General features: G+C 51.7%; 1 protein-coding gene across 1 annotated transcript; it reads right to left on the bottom strand.

Annotated features, from left to right (window-relative positions):
* Positions 1 to 997: 997 nt before the first annotated feature.
* On the bottom strand, positions 998 to 13,455 carry JPT2 (Jupiter microtubule associated homolog 2). The gene is made up of 5 exons (XM_077316678.1): positions 13,300 to 13,455; positions 5,364 to 5,509; positions 4,551 to 4,693; positions 3,727 to 3,781; positions 998 to 2,788 (listed from the first exon to the last, which is right to left on the bottom strand). The coding sequence occupies exons 1-5, from the start codon at positions 13,341 to 13,343 to the stop codon at positions 2,616 to 2,618; spliced, it is 561 nt and encodes a 186-aa protein (XP_077172793.1). The 5' UTR covers positions 13,344 to 13,455; the 3' UTR covers positions 998 to 2,615.
* Between the last annotated feature and the right edge of the window lie 1,008 nt (positions 13,456 to 14,463).

The raw sequence follows: 14,463 nt of genomic DNA, 5'->3' as shown, positions 1-14,463 counted from the left end.
GTCTGTGGAGGTTTATACTGCGTCCCTGCTAGGGAGAAAAACCAGGACACGAAATATGCCAAATAAACATCGCAGGCCACTCAATAAGCAGTTGAAACAGATCTCAAACTGATGCCGTTTCTCCCATATGGAGTAATACTGATATGCTTGCTTTCAAAGGCTTTTAATTCAGTTTAGATATAGATGATAAAGTGTATCAGCGCAGCCTGCTGTAGGTGATGAGTTGCTGAGTTTTATAGATTTTTATATTTACACAGTGTGGGGGAGTGGTTAGGATGGCCTGAACTGGACCACTCCACTGCATAGTGGAGGGGGTTGGACTAGATGACCCATGAAGTCCCAACTCTATGATTCTATGACTTAGGCTGATCTAATTAGATCCGGAAGTGGAATTAAACTAGTTATCATTTATTTGTGCAAATTCTCTGGCTAAAAGTGCAGACAACTTTGTGAAGATCCGGTGAATCAGGTCCTTCCAGGGGCTGAAAAGGCAACTACATTTCTGATCTCAGATTCCTGTCCTGGGGGCCAGACTGGAAGTCCCACATTGTCTGATGATGCAGGGGAGCTACCTGGGTAAGTGAATGATGGAGGCCACAGATGTCAGAGAAATGTGCAAACCAATCTCTACCTGAGGAGCATAGTGGTCAGGTGCATGATGCTGACAGAGTGCCCCTTTGCCCATTCATAACGAGACCCAGAGGCCATCAAAAGCAATGCCAGGACCCCCTCCCAGTTTGACCGCAACATCAGGCCAACCCTGGCCAACTAAGGCTACGATTCTGCACACGGTGAAAGCAGCCTGATTAAGACACGGCTGGGGAGAAAGGCAGGCGATGCATGAAGTAAATGAATACAGCATCAGTCAACTTTAATCTAGCAGGACCCTTAATACTCTGTAGCTCCCGGTGCTAAGATTTAGGACTCCGCAAGTTTGCCTTCGCGTACCTGGCTGAAACACGGCACTCGTGCCCTTAAAGGAACGGTTGACCACGAGTTAGCAAAATCAGGCTGTTTATTATGCAGGACATGATTCACAGATCTCGGCTGGTCCTCACCCCCGGGAACAGCACCCTTTACCTAGAGCCAGCACGTGCCCCCCCCCCCCCACTAGCCACACCTTGGAAGACGACGGCACGATTCGGGCGGTAATAATTTAAGGCTGGGCTGGAAAGCTGCTCTCTGAGGCAGAGGCTCTGATGGACGTGCTCTTGTTAATGCTTTAGCCCCTCGCAGCCTACCTGCGACGGGAGAAAAGTCCAAAATGCAGATCGTGCACCAAGTCAGAGGAGCAGACTGAGGTGGACAGCCATCCTTTGGGGACAAGCCCTGGGATGCTGTGCATGGGGAATCAATCCGGGGGAAAGGGGCGAAAATCAAAGCACCCTCTCTTTCGCCTCCCCTGCCCCCAAGGCCCTGTAAGAGAGATCACAGGAAATACAATCACAAGTGACTGGGAGCAGCCCGGGTTCCGTGGAAATACTGTATTGCAAGGAACCTGGGACTGTCCCCCATCAGATGAAGAGAAAGAGACCGCTTTTCCGGTCTCGAGGCAGCTACGACGTAAGGTAAATGACCTGGTAGGACAGTCCATTTCTCCCAGGAGGGTTGACCGGATCCTTTCCCGGAGCTGGCATCGTTAGGAGGTAGGGGCAGGGGGCACTGCAGCTCCCTGCCCGTTTTCCACGGGTCCTCCTTCCCCCACCTGGAACTAGTTTCGCCCCCGAAACCAGGGGAAGAATGGGGCAGAATACAGAGAACCTGCAGTAAAGTCAAGCAATAATGACACCAGCTCCGGGGACAAGGACCCGGCAACCCCACAGGCTAGGCAGAAATGGCCCAAGGCAACAGAAGGCGGAGAAGGAGGGAAGGCGAAGGCACCCACAGAGTCAGCAGAGAAATAGGCCCATCCTACCCCAAAGGAAATGACAGCCTTCCAAGTTTTGAGTTGGAGGCTGTAGACGGGCTATGGGACCACCTTCTCAACGGCCTCTTTGGCCAGGCTTTGGGTCTGTACTTACACAGAGTGGGTGGGCAGACTTCTCCTGGGCAGACAGAGGGTTAAAGTGCCACCTACGGGGGCAAACGCCCTCAGCGTTATCCCCTTCAAGAACCCGGAGGAGAGACCATGCCGAGCTGTCAGCTGAGAGCACATTTCGGTCGGCACAGATTGTAGGAGCGAATGGTGCTGAGACAACCACCGCTAAGCTAAAAGGCATCGGAGGCTGCCGGAGATAATTAGTTGTTGCAGGGTACGTCTCAACCAGGAGCAGGGCTGCCCCCCTCCTCCCTGCACATTTCCCAACAAGACAGACTGCAGCTCATCGACCAGAGAGACCGTCAGAATTCAGGCCAGCCGTCCCACGCCACTCTGTCTAGTGCAGACAGATCCCCTCAAAGCTGCCTCACCCGATCCCCGCATCGAGAAAACCATTTCCACCGCAACCCGTCCCAAGGCCAGAAACCGACCGATGTGCACGGACGAGGAAAATACCCCCCGGAAGTCTTTTAAGGCAGTGAAACAGACGCCTCAAGCGAAACAGACGCCTTTGGGTCCTTCCTCGGAACGCTCGGGGTCCTATTTCCGTGCTGACTCCGTTGGGGAAGAGGAAGAGCTAGTAGAATGCAATGCTGGATTTGCCCCCGGGGGGGTTAAGGACTTTGTTATGCGAACGTGGTCGTGGTCCCAGGCGAGGCTCGTGGTCGTCGGTCTTGGACCCGGGCTCTTTGGGAGTCTCTCTGTGCGGCTTGCGCGCTTCTTCCGCCGGCGGCCTTTGGTCTTCTGCAGCTGGGGAAGCAAGAGGTGCCGTGAGGCTAGGCAGTCAAGAATATTTCTTTTGCCCACCCAAAGGTTATTAGTGTGGGTGGCAGGATAGGTCCCTTGTCAACCTTTCTACTATTATTATTCTACTTTGATTTATTGCCCGCCATTCTCAGTGGCTCATGCAGGTGACATCAGTCTGGATAAAACCCCTTTCAAACCCCACACATAAAAACATCACAGTCCGATGAACATAATATAAAAGAGAAGAATGGCAGAGGAAAAAAAATACAAAAGCCTTCTCCTAATATTAACTCATAAGGGAGGTGGGAAGAGGGGGTAGATGAAGACGAAGAAGAGTTGGTACTTATATGCCACTTTTCTCTACCCAAAGGAGTCTCCAAGTGGCTTACAGTCGCCCTCCCTTTCCTCTCCCCACAACAGACACCCTGTGAGGTGGGTGAGGCTGAGAGAGCCCTGATATTCCTGCTCGGTCACAGCAGTTTTCTCAGTGCTGTGGCAAGCCCAAGGCCACCTAGCTGGTTGCATGGAACCACAGCTGCCATACACACACTATCGTGGAGGGGGCCAAATCAATCTTTCTTGTCGCACCGGCCTCAACCATAGACCTGGTGGAAGAGCTCCGTTTTGCAGGCCCTGTGGACCTCCAAATTCTTCCACAGATACCGCAGCTCCTCCTTCTGTCCACCATTTTGTACCCTGGTCCAAATCTCCCCTCCAGAAGCTAAACAAGCCCTCTCCCCACCACACACACACACACACACACACAAAAACACCCTTGGCTTCATCCGAGCAAGGTCGAAAGTGCACGTTACCTTCCCCCATACCTGCCTCGATTCGCTTCATGTGTTCTTTGGTCGCAACTAACGGGGAGGAAGACCTGGAAAGAGAAACCCCCCTACTCCAGCATATCTAGAACACTTGCCATGGGGAAAAGGGCTCACCTTTGGGTTTTATCTCCGGGGTTGCATCTCCTCGGTCACACAGCATGACATGATCCTGGGGGAAGAAACGTTTTTTAGAGTGAGTGTCCTGCATGGTGCAAGGGGTTGGACTAGATGACCCATGAGGTCCCTTCCAACTCTAGGATTCTGTGAAAATCAAGAAAGGGATTGGCTCGTCAACCCACAGTTAGACGTTATTCTAGATTTACGGAGGTTACAAATCCATCTTTCCCCCGGGCAGGGTTTCTAGACTGTACTTCCACATGTCTGCAAGGCTGCCTGGGGAAGGTAGGACAAACGCCGAAGAGTTTCACCGCTGGGCAGGAATTTGGCACCGTATTGCACATTGCTCTTTTTTACAGACAGCTGTGCAATGACAGGCCAACCGACTCCCCAAAAACCTGAGTCAGCACATGAAGAACACTTCCTACCGTGCCAGTGAATTCCGAATTCTGTATGTGGGAAACTCCCTAGTCAACACACACGATGAAACCATAAACTGCCCGAGCCTCAGAATATAAATGCAATAAATAAATTAAATAAAATACAAAGACATAGCTCCTACCTACAATAACATTATTTTTGTTCCCGACAATTCATTGTTTTAACATTGTTTTGCTTTTTTAATATTTCATGTAGCAATATTCTTGTACTTTTTATGTCATATTTATCAACTTCTATTATTACAGTTTTCTGCAGATGTATCACTTATATGGGTCAATTGACCGAATAATAAACAAACACAAACATGAAACTACTATTTTTTTTTTTTGCAATATGTCGCCATCAACTAGAGTTTCCTTCAAATATTTTGGAGGTTTTACCTTAGGCTTGTTTGGGTGCGCCCGGACGGCGCCGACAGGTTCTGGAGACCCAAAGATATTGCTAGCTTTCCCGCCGGGTGGGTTGGTCAACTGACGAGAAGGGTTAGGTTTATGGTCCTCGAAGATCCCGCTGTCCTTGCCACCTGCAAGACAGCCACGCGAGTCAGTTGGCCCGGCTGAACGTCTTTCTTTGCCTTGCGAAGCTCTCAGCTGGACTGTCAGCAGCGCTAGAATGCACTCGGATTAACTGCTTTCCCCTGCAGCGTGCGTGCTAACTTTAGTATTGATCAGTGCTGTGGTTTTTGTATTGATCAGTGCAGGTAGGGCATACAAGAGTTACTGTAAAGAAATCTAGAAATATCATCCAGCTATGTACAGCACAGTCTAACACTGAGAAACACCAGTCAAAATGCTCCACATCTGTTCCACTTTAATATTTCTGGTAAGGGCTTGGAGGAGGAGCTGGTCTCATGGCTTAAGTGCCACTCAGCGCTTAACACCCACTCAGGGCAGCTGTCCCGCCCCTGAGCGCCTCCTCCTCCAATCAACTTTCAAGGTATCGCATTTAGCTGCTCATCAAAGCAGTGACAGCTGAAAAGTGTCAGCTGAACTTCTCAGGAAGAACAGAGACTTGAACAGTAGCCGTGTGAGATCCGAAAGGCATGGTAGCCTAAAGATCCGAAAGGCATGGTGGTTATTGTCTGGACAACACCAGCCCAGTACTCCTTTCCAAGACAGTCCAGAAGAGGAGTGGCTTGCCTGGAGGGATTGGCTCACCTGGGGAGACTGGCTCACCTGGGGGGATTGGCTCACCTGGGGGATTTGTTCTCTTTGGGATGTTTTGAGGTTCTTCAGCTGCTCCAAAGATGTTTGAAGCCATTCTGTGTGGCCGGAGAGAGGAGGAGACTTCTGAGCATCCAAAGAGGTCGCTGGAGCCCCCTCCGGGCGGTTTCAGCACCCTGGTTTACAGAAAAAAACAATAGCCGCTATGAGCATATATGTCTCAATTGAATTCCCCAGCCGGACCTCTTCCTAGACTTGCAGCTTCCGAGGGGTGAGTCAAACCCACACAGGGGAACAACTTAGTAATTTATTGCCTTCCCATAATCTGTATAACCCATGATTACTATCTATAGAGTTAAAATTTGCTCAAGTGCATTGTGAACAGATGTAATCTTGTACAGTTTTTTTTTCTTCAGCAATGCTCAGTCACCTTCAAAGCATCCCGGGATCAAAGAACCTGGTAGGAAACCTTTGCTCTTAGATCTGTGTAGATCCTTCCTTGGGCAAAATAAGAACAGCACAAGGCCAAAATTTCCTTACTGTGTCTATACATAAGCCGACCGTGCCAATTCCCACACCCCCAGTCCTTCCCATTTTCGCAGTTGTTGGGTGAGGTTATTACCACACCCTGCTGCAAGCTGAGTGTACGTAATAAGCCTCACGTGCATTCATCCACACCCGTTCAGTTTGTCTAAAACTGAGATACATCTGTTCCACTCTTGAGATACATCTGTTCCACTTAATATTTCTGGTAAGGGCTTGGAGGAGAAGCGTGTCTCATGGCTTAAACGCCACTTAACACAACACCCACTCAGGACGGCTGTCCCACTCGAGTGCCTCCTCCTCCCACCGGCTTGCCTGTCTGTCCAGTGTCCAGCCAATCGCCTTCCATCCCCCACCCCTGACCACCCCCTCCTCCTTCCACTTCCCTCCGAGGCTCGGAGGCTGCAGATCCCTGCCACGTGAGAGCTGCCCCTGCTTGTGAGTTCCCTTCCTGATGGCTCCCGGCTTGCAGCCTTTCCAGGTCCTGGGGGGAGGGAGAGGCCATCCACAGAGTTCTTCCACCCCCAATCTACTGCCCATTGTATTCCTGAATGCAACGGGCTTTGTCCCTAGTCTCAAAACAAAATGCCAAAGCGACAGGAAACATATTCTCCAGTCTATTCTCCTTCCCCCCCGTTTTTGTTTACACTTCTGCCAAACTGCGGGCTCTCTTTCCATTCTATTTTAGCGATTAAAAGCAATCTTATACTGTGGTATTGGTATAAATAGAACAGGCTGCCAGGAGACATGGAGAGCGGCAATTAGGTCTGGAACAGAGGCCAGGAAAGCTAACAGGTCAGCACAAAACGAAGCTCTGAAGAACTCACCAGCCACCCTGGAAGGTCACCAGCTTAAAGTCAAGTCCCTTTATCTTGAATTTGTGCCACCAGCACAATGCGGAGATACCCTGTTTGGCAGTTGTGCCCTAAATGTTTGCGCTTGGGCTCTAAGTAGGAGGACACATTCCCAAGCAGTGCCAAATGAGCTGGGCGCAAGCAACATAAAAGAATGCAGTCGGGAGGAAGAAAGAGATGGGGTGAGCATATTTGCTTGGTGCAATGCCAGAATGGCTCAAATCAAACCCTATTAATGGCAATTAATCGGCATAATCGGCAGCCGGGGTCTACGCAAAGACATTTCCTGCCAGCGATTACTAATTCTTTGGATTAGTCAGCTCCACAACTCAACAATAGTCAAGCTCACATATTTTGAAAGTATGACGGAAAGGCGTGTTTGGGAGAAGTGTTTCTCCCTTCAAGCGCGTGTTTGGAAGCCACGGAGCACTGGGAAGTGGGGAAGCAGCAGGCGGGCAAAAGAAATCCAATCAGCTTCTTAAACCCCTGAAGCTGTCCATCCGTAGACTTTGCCAGGGTACAATTATATCTGTTTTCATGTCCTGGCACCTCATGACCGCGTTGGAAAGGATCCGAGAGTCCGAGATTAGAAAGCCCTGGTTTCAAACTATGGACAGAAAGCTCTTGTTTGTTTGCTGGGATCACTGTGCTAACAGTGACATTGATTTGACATTGAAATGGAGAAGAATCTCTAGCCTCAGGAGTCTCAAAGCTAGCTTACAAGCACCTTCCTTCCCTCTCCCCACCACAGGCACCTTGGGAGGCAGGAAGGGGCTGGGAGAGTTCGTGGAGACCCGTGACAGGCCCAAGGTCACCCGGCAGGCCTCGTTGGAGGAGGAGTGGGATGCCAACCCCAGTTCTCCAGATTGCTCTTAACTAAGGCACCATTCTAGTGGGAAAATAAGACCTTGCAGAGGATGGGAGATTCTTCAGCTGAGGGAGTCTTCAAGCCATAAACACACCCTTTTCTTACATCACTTAATCCCAAGAGATCATAGTGCTCCAGCTGAAATCAGTCCCAATCCGTTGTTCATTTCCTTAAGGCGCCCCTTCTGAAGCTAGAAATTATTTATTTCCTTAACGATTTCTCCTCCGTGGGGACCCAAAACCGCTTAAATGGTTCTCCTCTCCGCCACTGTATCCTAACAGCAGCTCTGCAAGGTAGATTAGAGCCAGTATGGCCTAGGGGTTAGAGCAGCTTTCTCAACCAGGGTTTCGTAGCAAGTTAGTAAACTGTGTCGTAACATCCAAATTACGCAGTGTGATAATCCTTTGTTAAAACGGCTCATCAGTCCCTTTGAGTTCAGTTTGGAGAAATAAAAGTGTCCATGTTAGTAATTAATGGCAAACACTTTCCCAATAATTAAAAGAGACTAGTTGCTTGCCCCATCCGTCTCCACGCAAGCTTCACAAGCATTGTCCCAAATAAAATAGAAAGAAGAGGGGATTGTAAGGAAATCACTGGCAGTCTTCAAGCAAAGGTTGGATGCACACTTTTCTTGGATGCTTTAGGATGCTCTGGGCTGATCCTGCGTTGAGCAGGGAGTTGGACTAGATGGCCTGTATGGCCCCTTCCAACTCTATGATTCTGTGATTCTATTCTATGAAATTGGATATAAGAGCTGAATGAGGTTCGCATGCAAAGCGAGATAAGAAACCAATGTTCCTGTTAAGTCCAGGGGATTCCATTGTTTTGAGTGCTATAATAACTTGCACTTCTGCAATCTCCCTGTCTAGTCTGTTCTTTAAATTCCCCAGTTACACTTGAGGGTGGGGGGGGGGGGGAAGGAAATAAAAGACATGCTTGAGTATTTTTCCTGGGGTGTGATTCCACAACAAAGCAAAAAATGCAGGTGGTTTGGATCATTTTTTTTTTGTAGACAGTTTTTTGTAAAACAAGTTCTAAATATCCAGGAGCACAGTAAAAGCCACATTTCCTAACAGCCACCCCCACCCTTCCATTTTAAAGGGAACGCTGGCAGTCAGGGCTGAGCCTGCATCCAGGAAAAGTCTCTATCCAGACCAGGGGGAGTCCAGACCAGGCCCCCCAGATGCCCATGGACTACAATTCCCATAAGCCCCTGGGGCTCGTGAGAATTGTAGGCCTGGGGTTCCCGTCCGTGTTTGGCAGAAGATATGGGCAGGAGACTGACTGAATCCTGGACAGTGAAGAATATGTGAGTTCATTATTTCACAAGTGAGATCTATCGGGGAGGGGTTTCTGCTCGACATGAAACCATCGGACAGGCCGGTTGGCGTCCCTTCCTGACTCGGCCCCCACCTTCTCTTCTGGGGTCACCAGAGCAACAACCCCCCCCACCGAGGGACGGATTCTCCGCCAGAGGAAAGCTCCAGGACCCATTGTGATGCGGGCTCAGAACGGGGCTTTCCACCGGGCGCCCAGGGCCCAACCGTCATTTGCTGCCAGAACGTACTTGGTGTAAGACCCAGAAATGGAGGCAGAGCTGGTAAGTAGGAACTCATCTATCTAGCCTTGGGGACCCCCGGGTGGGTTTGTAGAAGACTCTTGAGAGTCCCTTGGACTGCAAGGGGAACAAACCGCTCAGTCCTCGAGATCAGCCCTGCCTGCTCCTTAGAAGGCCAGATCCTGAAGATGAAACTCAAAGACTCTGGCCACCTAAGGAGAAGGAAGGACTCTCTGGAGGAGAGCCTAATGCTGGGGGCGATTGAGGGCAAAAGAAGAAGGGGGAGACAGGGAACGAGGTGGCTGGATGGAGTCCCTGAAGCAGTCGGTGCGAGCTTAAATGGACTCCGGGGAATGGTAGAGGACAGGAAGGCCTGGAGGATCATTGTCCATGGGGTCGCAATGGGTCGGACACGACTTCCCACCTAACAACAACAACAACAACTAGAAGTACATGAGAGGGACCCTGCTGGATTGGGCCCCGAAGGCCCATCTAGCTCAGCTAGGCTAGGTGGTTCGAAAAGAGACCAGCCGGCCGCCAGGAAGGGGCTGGGCAGGCAGGGCAGGGCAGGGAAGGGGCAGCCATGCCTGTCCTTGCTCTGTAGCGTCGTGCCCTCAGGCCGTCCTCCCCGGGAAAGGAAGGGCCATCAAAGGCAGCCAAATAGGTCCAAAGCCCAGGTGCCCAATTGGTGGGCTGGGAAGGACCTAGAGAGTGGAGGGGTGGAGACCATGGGGGGAGGGGTTTCAAAGGGAAGGGGCCTCCGGATCCCCCCTTAAGGTCCTCTGCAGTCTAAGGCCCAGTTGTGCTTCCCAAGGCGTCCCTGGCCTGGTTTAGGTCCCCCAGCTCCTCCCAGGCAGACTGCTTCTGAATGTGGAAGTGCCATTCCTGCCACGACATAGGGCCTTTGTTTGGTTTAGATGCCTCCAGGGGGGATGGGGGGAGAGAACAAACATTCACCAACCCTAATTTCTCCCGGCAGATCCTGGAAGATATCGAGGACAATGACCTCTGGAGCTTGGTAAGATTTCTGTGGGTTTTATGTGGGGCCGTTCCCCAGAGGCCCAGTTAAATGGGTCAGGGGGACGGAGGGAAGGGACAGAAGTGGCCGAGGACCATGTGGAAGGACCCCCAGGAAGGCGTCAGAAAGGCTCCTTTGGGGGGCTTCCTTTCCCAAGGAAGTGAGGTCCTCGGAACGAACGTCACGGGGGATCCTTGCGGAAGAGCAGGGGGCATATCCAAACATCAGCCCCCGTAAAGCTTTCCTCTGTTTTCTCCTTCACAGGAATCCCTAAAGTCTCTGGACCGGGGCAGTTCCCCCAGTGGGTTCGTGTCCAGTTGGACCGAATCCACAGATTCTGAGGTATGTCGAGCCCTCAGGCTCCCCTTCTTTCAGTGGCGGCAGGGAATTCGAGACGGTCAGGATTCCACCCTCCTTGGTGATCTCTCCAGAGATCCCAGCCTGCCACCAAGTCCTCCCCTCCCTAGGCCACGTGGTGGCTAAGGGGGGCAGACCCACCTCCCCCAGTCCCAGAAGGGCGACCCGTTTGGGGCCTCACCCCCTCCCACCGGTGGAGCCCAAAAGGTCACCCTTTTTCCCCATAGAAGTCCCCTTTTCCTGAATGCCTTGCTTCCAAGCCACGGTACTTAGCACAGGCTGATTTGTGTGCCTCTCTTTTGCCCACAGGAGACGGACACCGGAACAGAGGACCAGCCCCCTGCGGCCCCTCGGCTCGCCTGGGGAGAGCCCCCAGCCGACCCGGGATGCTGTGCAGGACTTCTGGCTCGCCTGCCGAGGGGCCTCAGATTTCTACGAAGGGTCCTCAAACGCCTCTGGATCGGAAAAAAGGCCAGGAAAAGGCCCCAAAATATGTAAATAGTTTGTATATATCCATGGCTTTTATTTATATATGTAAATAAATTTGTTTTTCTTTAAAGTTTCTTTGTAGGCTTTCTAATTATTCAGGTTTTTTGTTTTTGTTTGTTTGTTTTTTTGTCTCAATTGGTGCCAGGAAGAGGCCGGTCCAAACAGCCAGCAGCAGCTTGGTGCAGGGTGGGTCCCTAAGAGCAGTTCTCTCAGAGCCCTCCCAGTCCCGCCTACCTCAGGGGGTGTCTGTTGCGGGGAGAGGGAAGGAAGGCGACTGTAACCCTTGGTCCTCAGTTTCCCCTCTGTCCAAGCCCCCTAATCTCCATTCCCCAGCTGGTCCTTCCACTCTCCTCTTCCCTCCAGTCAGGGAAGGGGCTGCACAGCCACCGCTGCACACAAGCCAGCCAGCCAGCCAGCCTCCCCTGCCTTCTCTTAGTCGTCCATGGACCTCTGCAGGGCCGCAGTTCGGCTACCCCTGGTCCAGACCATCAACGAGGGGGTGCACACCACCTCCGCAGTTTGTCCTCACAACAACTCTGCAAGGGAGCCTTCCCATTCCTCTCCCCACAACAGAAACTCTGTGAGGGAGGTGAGAGAGCCCTGATATTTCTGCTTTGTCAGAACAGCTTTATCAGGGCTGTCACTAGACCAAGGTCACCCAGCTGGTTGCATGTGGAGGAGAAACGGGGAATCTAACCCGGCTCGCCAGATTAGAAATCCACACTCCTAGCCACTACACCAAGCTGGCTCTCACTGTAGGCTATTCACTGTATTCTGCACACCAGCAACTGGGCCTTTTTAGATTACTTGGCAAGGAGTTCTTTTCTATGTTTCCATTTGGCTTCTGCAAACAAAAAGCTACTTAGATCAGCGGCCCATTCCCAGGCATTCCTAGGGTTATATAAACAAGTTAGCCAGTTGTTTTCCCCGTAAATGTAAAGAGAGCCCCAGAACCAGGTTCAAGCCCTATCTCTGCCAACATATTTTCGGTCTCTGTTCTGCCCAAGCCACCAAGATGGTTAAGTACTTTCCACATTAAGTGGAGGCCTATCATAACACAGCATTCAACAGAATCTCATTTTGTTGTCGGAGCAATTAAGAGAGGTTGGGTGCACGAGCGTAGCGCAAGTTTGGTTGTTTGATCCCCTGACCTATAAAAACCGTGTCTACAGAGCAATTGGCCTTTTATGCTTGTTTTGCAGGCGGGTTGCTATTAAAGCACCACTGAAAACAAAATCCAGAACACCCAGAGCAGTTACCGAGGAGGGCTTTACCCTGTTCCAAAACACACTTTTTCTTTTCACATAAAAATGCAGCCCGATTAGCTTCAGAAAAGTACATATCAGCACATCACTGCATGACAGGCTATTCTTTTGCTGCAAGCCAGGAACTGGCAGGAAAGAGGTCACTGTGGAAATATGGAACATCTGGCTCCCCACCCCTCCACGTCCAGAGAGACTTCTCAGACTTCTGTACTGCCTGAGCTCACAGCGCTGAATTCGGGAAGTCCTTCTGGGGCAGGGAGAGGCAGCAGCATCAAAGACCAAGCAGGGGTCCTGCAGCATCGTAAAAACAGCAACAAAACGCCAATAACAAAATAACACACAGCAAAATAACCAAATGACCTGCAGCAAAAGCAAACGGTCCGCCTCGGGATCCCGACCAAACCCTGATTTCCCCCGTTCTGCAGGCGCCAAATTTGCTCTGCCCACCCACAGCTTTGGAGAAAAAGGCATATGTGCAGCCACGGCACGATTTCATTCTAGTTGCATTTCCAGCCTTTTGGAAAGATGCTTCCAATTAAGCACAGGTGGGAACTGGACCACGCTTGCCAGGTGTAAAACCCCACGGTGGGTAGTGAGCAATTCTGCATGCATGCAAATGGTGCCTTCCCCCCAAGGAGCTCAGCTGCACAGATATGGCTGTCCTTCTTCCCCCCTTCCCCGCACAACAACCCTGCAAGGTAGGAAAAACGAAGGAAGGAAGGTCCTCAAGGGGTCCCTGGACGGCTCATTCATTCTGCAGCCTCCAACCAGAGCAACCCAGTGGGCTTCCCGCGCAGCAGAGACGACCCAGCCGCTCTCCCGCTGCAACCTGGAGGTTGGCAAGGGCCCCGCGGCCGCGCATGCGCCCTGACGCCCAATCGAATCTTCCACGGGCCGCGCAACCGACGAGGCGCGCGGGCGGAGAGGCGCAGCCCAACGCGAACCGGAGTCAATCCGAATCGGAGGACGGGAAAGGCGCCCGCGGAAGGGCCCCCGCCGTTCTCCCGGCCTCACCTGGAGCTCGGCTTGGCCGAGTCGGCCTCGGGACCCTGGAACATGACGAGCCGCACCCGGGAGCGCCGCTCCGACGCCACGCCGGAGTCCCCTCAGGCCGCGCGGTTGCGCGACCCCGACTGCCGATTGGCCGACGCGCCCGCCGCTCCCTCCCGGCGCGCCAATCAGAAGGAGCGAGCGGGGAGGCGGGGCGTCAGCGCGGCTTTCTCCGCGCGACGCTCTCGAAGGGGCACGCGCCGCTCAGGTGAAAGCGGCGCGGTGATTGGACGTGGAGGGCAGAAGGGGCGGGGAAGCGGCGGCTGGGCGTCTTAAAGGGGCCGCGTCCCGCTTTCCCAGCATCCCCTCGCGCGGGAACGCCCCAGGATGGGAATCTCGCTTTTTGTGCAGGAGGGACTCATTCAGTCTAGATCTGCGCCTGCAGAGACGCGAGGAAAGAGTGATCCTCCGGGCCAATGCACCGCCCACCGAATCCTCCTGCATTATACATTTATAATAATATTAAATCAATTGCTATGTTATATAAATCCAGGTGAGATTAATGCAAACCCCATAAAGGCTGCCCTATCCCACGTGTGCATCAATATGTCTATTTCATTTGAGCCGTCAGTGAAGCCTTGCATTGTACGCATAGACGTACGGAAGGGGCATTGCAAACCTCGTTTTAATTGCAAGGGGTCTCCAGCAGAGCTGGGATAGAAGCATCCTAAATGCATGTTTCTATTTATTTATTGATATTTATATACCGCCCTCCCCGAAGGCTCAGTATTCTACTGATCTACAATGTTTATTACTGTCATTATCTTGTTACCGTTATTGTTGTTACCACATCGCTATAAGCTGAGTTACTTGCATGGTTTCCGTTTCATGCAAACCGCTCTGAGCCTTTGGGGAGGGCGGTATATAAATTAAATGCAATCTGAATCATGGCAGTTGTATGACACCAAGCTTTCTCAACCAGGGTTTCTTGAAATCCGGGGGTTTCTCAACAGCCCTGGAAGGGTTTCCAGAATGGGTGGGGGTCAATTATGGATATTTTAAAATTTGTTCAACAGGTGTGGGTTGATATGACCATATACGCATAGGCCACCCCACCCACCCCTCCCAAAATGACCGATGATGGGCCTGGAGGGGATGGGGAGGGGAAGGGCACTGGGTGGGCATGTA

The sequence above is a fragment of the Paroedura picta genome, chromosome 17, assembly GCF_049243985.1.
Source record: "Paroedura picta isolate Pp20150507F chromosome 17, Ppicta_v3.0, whole genome shotgun sequence".
Lineage (NCBI taxonomy): Eukaryota > Metazoa > Chordata > Lepidosauria > Squamata > Gekkonidae > Paroedura > Paroedura picta.
This window is presented reverse-complemented; position numbering and strand designations above follow the sequence as displayed.

What these genes read in the sequence shown, in the direction of transcription:
- JPT2 (XM_077316678.1), bottom strand. Translation starts at nt 13,343, where the DNA reads ATGTTCCAGGGTCCCGAGGCCGACTCGGCCAAGCCGAGCTCCAG. An exon ending in TCGGCCAAGCCGAGCTCCAG is followed by an intron (nt 5,510 to 13,299) that starts GTGAGGCCGGGA and finishes TCTGTAAACCAG; the next exon opens with GGTGCTGAAACCGCCCGGAG. An exon ending in AAAGAGAACAAATCCCCCAG is followed by an intron (nt 4,694 to 5,363) that starts GTGAGCCAATCC and finishes GCTGTCTTGCAG; the next exon opens with GTGGCAAGGACAGCGGGATC.